The sequence below is a fragment of the Atta cephalotes genome (genome assembly GCF_000143395.1).
Source record: "Atta cephalotes unplaced genomic scaffold scaffold00015, whole genome shotgun sequence".
In the NCBI taxonomy this organism is placed as follows: Eukaryota; Metazoa; Arthropoda; class Insecta; order Hymenoptera; family Formicidae; genus Atta; species Atta cephalotes.
Window position 1 is genome coordinate 2,152,401 of NW_012130079.1, and position 7,489 is coordinate 2,159,889.

The window sequence follows — 7,489 nt, forward strand, 5'->3', positions numbered from 1 at the left end:
CCCCTGTGTGCCTTGGCAGTCTCGGTTTCACATATTTGAAAGGTGGTTATAAACTTGAAACTTACGATACCTGTGTAAGATTACTCCAAGGATAAAAAAAGAAGATATAATTATATCATAAAAATTCTATTATTGATGTTTTTATTAAATGAAACTTAAAATATGATACGAAAAGTAAAATAGTAGATAATATTGCGTTATCTCTTTCCTATATTAAACTAAGAGTGGCAATAATAATACGCATAAAAATATTTGCCAAAATCGCTTGAATGTGAAAGTGTATGTCTTCTGAATTAAGCCTGATGTTATAATTCTTACAGGCAGTAGGCCACGATTTTTCCTCTAGTATTGTGCTGCATCTAAAATTGTCACGTAATACGCACGTATACAGTTAGGTAACATTCGATTGATCGTTAGAACTATGTATTCTGTCTATAAGAGGTCTTATGTACACCCAGCCACCATCTTTGGTTTCCTTAAAAAGCTGTTCAACAAAAAAAAATAGTTGGCAATTATACAATAGATGAAAAGAATCAAATAAAAATTGTCCACTTACTTTCGTTTGCCACGCTATATTATTCTCCTTCCGAAGCCGCGCTTCTTCTCGTTGTTTCTGCTCAATTGTGCATTTTGCCGCTGTAGCTTTATCCATATCGTTGATACGTAGGCCAACTGTCACATCACGCCATACTCTTCGCGATTCAGATTCATCTTGCTCACATACTGTTTTAACTAATTTTCTTTCTGTACTAAGTTCTCTCACGTCAGCGAACATTTCACTTTTCTGTTAAAAAAAAAGATATTACAAAATATTAAAAATATAAATTAAAATTAAACAAAAAAACAAAAATTAAGAATAAATCAAATAAGAGAAAAAATACTATTTTCAAAGCGATGTTTAATAATATTCATATGTTCAGAATATAATATTCAGAATTGGCACGTATTGAAATACTTTTATGAATACTTTTAAAACACAATACTTCCAATATAAATTTTTGTACTTTGTATCTGAACGGAACACATAAAAGTATTTTGCATTTAAAATTGAAAGATTGAAAAATTTTTTGTGTATTTTGTAATTCAAATAATAAAATTGACTGTCTTAGTATTTGAAATACAAAATACAAAATACTTGTTTTACAAATTGTTTTACAAATATTGTTCTTTAAATAAAAGGCATATATTTTAAATACATACCCAGCCTTATCATATGTAAATTTGCAAATATACTTTATTGTTTTAACAATAATTAAATTTGCATCCATGAATGATTATATAATATTTGTTAATGTATACTAATATTTGTTATTCACAGTAGCTTACTATATAGGACATGCAAATAGTCACTGTTTTACTGTAGCATTTAACAATGAATATTAACATTAAAATTCTAACGTTTTAACTTACACCATCCAACGTCTTCACTTCCATCGCTCCACTCCATTCTCCATTTATAACAAGAAACGGCTTTTTATCTCCCGCTTGGAAAGCTTGACACGTAATTCGATTCCGTTTACCGCCATAAAAAGGTTTCGTTATAAATTCTACAGTTGCATGATAACCAGTTTGTACACAATTTATTGTTACAGTTCCTCCTAGTTCTATCCACGGTACAGTGAGAATAGATCTGCCGTAACCGTTAGGGAAAGTTAAAACGTACTCCTCCCCGTGTTGTAACACATTTACCCAACCCTTTCCTACGTTGTGCACCCCTATACTTAAACCCAGGAATTTGCTCTTCGTCCAAACATGAGCTCCGAAACAGATCTTTTTTCCGACATGCTCGGCATAAAATGCACTAACTGCAATCAAGCAATATAATAATTAGATGAGCTATTTCGTATGACACAGACAGTTCAATAAAATGCTTGAATAAAAAAAAAGATTCCTATACCTGGTGGATGGTGAGAAACTTGTTCAGCCACAAAAGCAAGTTGATTCTCTCTGCACCATGGTACAGGACCATCTGATAATTTACTACTAGACTCTGCAGCGTTATCAAAAGAATTAACATTAGGTATGTTCCAATGACACCGAAAAATTTCACCTAATACAGGATTGTATGGCTTCTTAGCTACGCCAGATTTACGTCCTGCATGAAAACTGCACAAGTACCAACGTATTACTTGGACCATCCTCTCCCGAGGTGTAGGCATATCTGCAATGCTAATTTAGGAATTATTTTCAAAAACTTATTACAAAAGAGATGCAACAATGTTAGGTCTGTTCTAACTAAACTTCTTGCCTAATTCATCTTTTCTCTTTTTCTCTCCAATGTAAAAAGAAAAATGAAAAAGATGAATTATGCAAAAGGTGAATTAAAAAAATAGATCTATTATATATGTGTATTAAAGTCTTATTAAATTAGATAATTTAAAACTACCTCACAAATTGATCGGGATGAGCAAAGTAATCTGCATACATTTCAAGGAGTGACCTGCGTTCTAAGATAAATGTTGGTAAAGCAACTCTCGTCAAGTCCATACCAATCTTCACCTGGGACAGAAGATGAGCCATGACGGAGCCGTGACTCTCCATAGAATCCACTATAGATGATAAAAGTAAAAAGAAAAACAATATCAATAAGCATTACTTTTTACAACACTGTATGCTTATATGTGACATATTACATACTTTCTGTTTCGCTTTCTTCTTCGTAGAGAGCTGCAACAGATATAAATTCATAATTTAAAATATGAAAAATACATTAAGAAATGCAAAATCTAGATACTGCCAATTTTAGCGTGAGTCTTCACAACAATAACATACAGCATACAGAAAAAATATTCAAAAAGTGCAAGGTCTTAACCTGAATTTTCTACCGCATCTATACTTATTGCACATGAAACTTACGACTTGAAGTTATGTCCAACATATTGTCTGGCTAAAATAAACCAACTAGTATCCATTCCTAAGCTCCTTATTCCCGAATTGTATTCTATTAACGTAAAGTACTCTGTTGGGCACTTTGATTTAAAAGTAAACAACAGAACATAAAGTTCAACCACAATTCTTCCTTCTTACACATCATCATGTCAATGAAACATTTTGTCTTCTTCTATTTATTCATCATCATTTCAAAAGAGACATGAGAACTTTGCGAGTGTTTGCTTGCGAAACGTCAACTTATATGTCAAATAGTTCAGTCCATGATCACAGAAAATCAATAATAGTCACGGCAGATAAAACAGATGCGTATACTAAATACAACCTGCATTATCAACAATAGAATATATATCACAGTCAGTACATCCAGACGACTAATAAATTTTATTCGTAATTTATTTTGCAAATACAAATGCGCAAGATATTCTTTACGAATCCTATAATCATGTCTACTTTGTCTTGCCACTTAAGTCTTTTATGTATTCAAATATATTTCATAAATTTGACAATGATTAAAAGTCACACATATGTTTCAAAGAAAAGGAAGTAATTTTTTGTTCCTCGAATAAACATACTTACCTTTTATTTTCTGCCAACGACACGAGAAAAAAAAATTGTAGACTTTATATATATATATCTTTTGTAAATTATTTTATAAAAAGTTTCTTTATGTAGATACTCGGAACTTGGAACTTCAGAACATGGAACTTTAAACCTTTAACTAGATACATGGCTGGTATTTCATGTCTAACGCTCATTTCCATCAACATAGATTAATTTTAATATTTCAATTTAGCTTATTTTTTATCCTTTTCTAGTTTTAAGAATTAGAAAACGATAAAAAGTTAGTTAAACAGAGATTTAAAAAATTAATCTGCATTGAAAATGTCATTTAAAATCATTAAGTTTTCAAAAAATCCGATTACATCTAGGTATAATTTTTTTCCTCAAAAAAAAAAACATATTAGCGAAGATAGTTTAAGGATGCAAAACTATAGAACTACAAGACTGAAACACGAATCTGCCACTTGCCAGAACATTCAAGCTGACATAGAACATGAAATACCTACCTGTCTAGTTTCAGGTAGCTAAATCTGCAAGTATATAATTTTTATAGAACAATATTAATTTCTAAATCTATTACTTTAATAAATAAAATTGTTCGAAATATTTTTTAAATAAGAGAGAAGCAAATGGAAAAATAGCAGATAACATAATGTATATTGAAATGCAGATATTGACTCACCATCATAATCTACTGATCCGTCCCCTTTGATAGGCGGCAGAGGTGGTTCTTTACGTTTATCTCCCGTGACACTTTCTACAGACGAATGTAATCGCTCATTATCTGAATATCTAAAAAAAGAAATATTTATATATTATCGAATTTTTTATCAAATTTTACAGATATAAGTTCTCTAATAAAAAATATACCACTTAATGTACTACAAGAAAAACTGCACGCATAAAAAAAGATGAATTTTATTTTTAGATAAAAATTAACTTATACTTACAGCGTAATATGATTCTGGACTGCCGGAGTAGCAGTTGGTATTTCATCCGCGGCATCAAAATAATCGTCATCCTCATCGGAAGAAGAGTACGAGAATTGTGGTACTGGTAGATCCCTATCAACAACTAAAGATGCAAAGTGACACTGCAGCCATTAATAAGATTGAAATATGTTTAATATTAAAACGTAGAATAAATGTTGCAATTAACCATTTGATAATGTAGGTACTCTCGGTTCCACACATTCGGAGCCTAATTCAATACCAGTTTGCACTGTCGCTTCTGGTGCCCTAGCTGCAACTAAAATTCAGATTCTTAGAAATATAGTTATTCTCAATGCATTTATTTAAAAAAAGAAATGTGATTTTTCTCAATTAGAAAGTCACGAATAAGCCTTGATATTTTTGTAGCAAGCAAATCTTGAATTTTATTTATCATTGATAGAATAATTGACATTGAAAATGTCATTCTATCTTATTTGTTCTTCTATTTTTATCTCATTTGTTTTTTTCATTATATTTCTTAGGGGGCTATCTGGACAATTTTTAAGAGATAAATAGGTTTTTGTATCAATTATAAAAACATAATCTTAAACAATGATCTTGTAATTAAGAAACATTATATTACATACATATAAATCTTACCATGAGGAAGTGAAGGTGAGACATGTATAGAATTTGTTGGTCCTCTATATACTCCATTAACAGGTATCGCTGTATTCTGAAAATATTATTTAAAACATGCAAAATTACAATTATATATACATAATAAAAATTATATAATAAAAAAACAGATATATAATGTGATACAAGTACCTTTGCAATTTGCAATTGGACAATGGTATGTTTAACAGAATTAAGCATGGCGTTAGCTTGCGACAGAATATCAGAATATTTCTTTTGCTTTTCTTCATCTTCAACTGTATTCCTTTTACCTTCAATCAACTTGATTTGTTCAATCAAAAGTTGAAGATAAACATCAGCTTCAGCTACCTTGCGATCGAAATCATGCTTAGGTGGTGATTTCTTAGGGTCCCATCTCTGAAACAATTAATTTGTATAAGCTTGTATAGTCCTACAAAATTATCTTACTTTATATCATTTTATTATTCTTTTGTCATTGTATTAGAAAAGATGTAACAATTATTTTTATTTTTCATGTGTATAGGTTTTTTTTTTATAAAAACAGATATATATTGAATTAATATACACTTTTGGTACTTAAAGTGAAACAGATATATATCTGAAATTTGACGAAAGAGGAAATAGGATATAAGAAGGAAATTTCTGCAGTTTAGTGAAGCGATAAAAATAAATCTTATTACATGAGTCTGCATTTGTATACATACTGTATGTGAGTGACGGAGTATTGTGTCTTCCAAGGCACGAACCCAGCGTTCTCGTTCCTCGCCATTGCGCGTTTGAAAATGAAATGTTTTCGGATCATCCTTACAGGAGTTCGTTGTTATAGTAAACGTACTATCATCTTCGTCATCGATGCCAATAATAGCGCCTCTCAATCGTACGCAACCACGACGTGCTCCACGCATCATCTTCTCCTTGCTCTGAAAAGGAGAAACAAAAGAAAACAGATCAGACAGATAACCTAAAGATCATTTGAGAAGAACAAGGTTATTAAACGTGCAACACATATTGTGAGGGAAATCGGGAATGCGTTGAACGAGTCATAAGTATCTTTACCGTGTAATATGACAGAAGACCTGCATTGTCATCCAAAACAAACCATCGATATTGCCATCCGTTAACAACGTTCGTCCACTTGCTGAGCGAACCCTCCATCGTCGACATTCTTATTTATTGCTTCGTCGATCGGCCGGTATGAACTGCTATCGATTTTCACGTATCTCACAGCATATTTTCGACGGAATCACATATAAACTCTGTGAATAACGGAATATTATCGCGTCATCCTAATCTTGAGTATAAATCATTGCATCCCGCATTTACAGATTAAAGTTCGGTTCATACGTCAACCAACGCACTGCGACGCGTTTTCATGAGAGAATCTTTCGTTCTAAAGCAACATTTTTTAAACAGATATCCCATATATGTATACGATTTCGATCCGATTAATTATTGGTGATCAACTTGTTATATCAAACAATATAAAAATCTGGAAAAATTCTTACTTATGAAAATTAATAACTTTAATCAATCAAATTTTTACTATCATAGAAGTTGGATTATATTTTACTTATTTTTTACATTTTGAATTATACATTCATATTGAAATTTCTATCAGAAATCATAATAAAAAGATCGATTGCGTCAATTTACCAACAGAAGATTAAATCAAGATTAAAGTTAACTTACATTGATAAAAAAGAACAAGAATCTGCAGCAAAATAATTCCCTATTGTCCATTGTAATATATGCGTACATTATAGATTATAACTTTCGAATCATTTTTTTCATATGTTAAAAACAAATACAAATGAAACTATAATAATTCTATCTACATTAAAATACAACAGATATTGCAGTTATAATTAATCATTGATTAAATTAATCGGAGTTTGAAGAAGTCATGATGTTCGAACAGAAATTATATGCTATAGAAAGAATACCATACTTAACAAGATACAGAATTTCTTGACTAACACAATAGGCTCATCTGATCTAAAAGATATATCTAGTAGAATAAATATGAAATATATCTATTCTCTAATAGACTAAACACGTGCACGTGCATCGCTTTTACATGACTTACATCACGTACGCATGAATATCAAATGTCAAATGGATGTTTTATTTCCTGATAGCATTATCGCGCAAGGTTTACCGATTTTATCGACTCGTAGGAACATAAAGGATTGCAGGTGCAAGGTGGAAGTATAATACAGTATAATAGAATATTCTAAGCTCTCTGCTAGAGTTCTAGCAGCTGCCACGTAATTAACACAACTGTTGTGTAGAGAACAGAGAGAGAGAGAGAGAGAGAGAGAGAGAGAGGAGGAGGAGGAGAGACGANAGTAGGTAGGGTAGGTAGTCGTACGTACGTCGTTCGTTACCTACCTTACCTTACCACGTACGTACTAGTTCGTACTTAACGTTTCGGTTCGGTTTAC

General features: G+C 31.5%; 1 protein-coding gene across 1 annotated transcript; it reads right to left on the reverse strand.

The window, feature by feature from the left end:
• Positions 1–391: 391 nt before the first annotated feature.
• Positions 392–6,209, reverse strand: LOC105617996 (oxysterol-binding protein-related protein 9). Its single transcript, XM_012199532.1, has 13 exons — positions 6,102–6,209; positions 5,750–5,965; positions 5,217–5,441; positions 5,046–5,121; positions 4,612–4,701; positions 4,404–4,527; positions 4,136–4,245; positions 2,638–2,667; positions 2,387–2,549; positions 1,898–2,169; positions 1,411–1,805; positions 557–784; positions 392–484 (listed from the first exon to the last, which is right to left on the reverse strand). Exons 1-13 carry the CDS (start codon positions 6,207–6,209, stop codon positions 392–394), a joined length of 2,130 nt encoding a protein of 709 aa, XP_012054922.1.
• Between the last annotated feature and the right edge of the window lie 1,280 nt (positions 6,210–7,489).

Bases quoted from the DNA above. Each gene is read 5' to 3' on its own strand.
- LOC105617996 (XM_012199532.1), bottom strand. From the start codon at position 6,209: ATGTCGACGATGGAGGGTTCGCTCAGCAAGTGGACGAACGTTGTTAAC. The intron at 4,702-5,045 runs GTAAGATTTATA...TCTGAATTTTAG, and splicing joins CTCACCTTCACTTCCTCATG to TTGCAGCTAGGGCACCAGAA. The intron at 2,668-4,135 runs GTGAGTCAATAT...TATCTGTTGCAG, and splicing joins CGGATCAGTAGATTATGATG to CTCTCTACGAAGAAGAAAGC.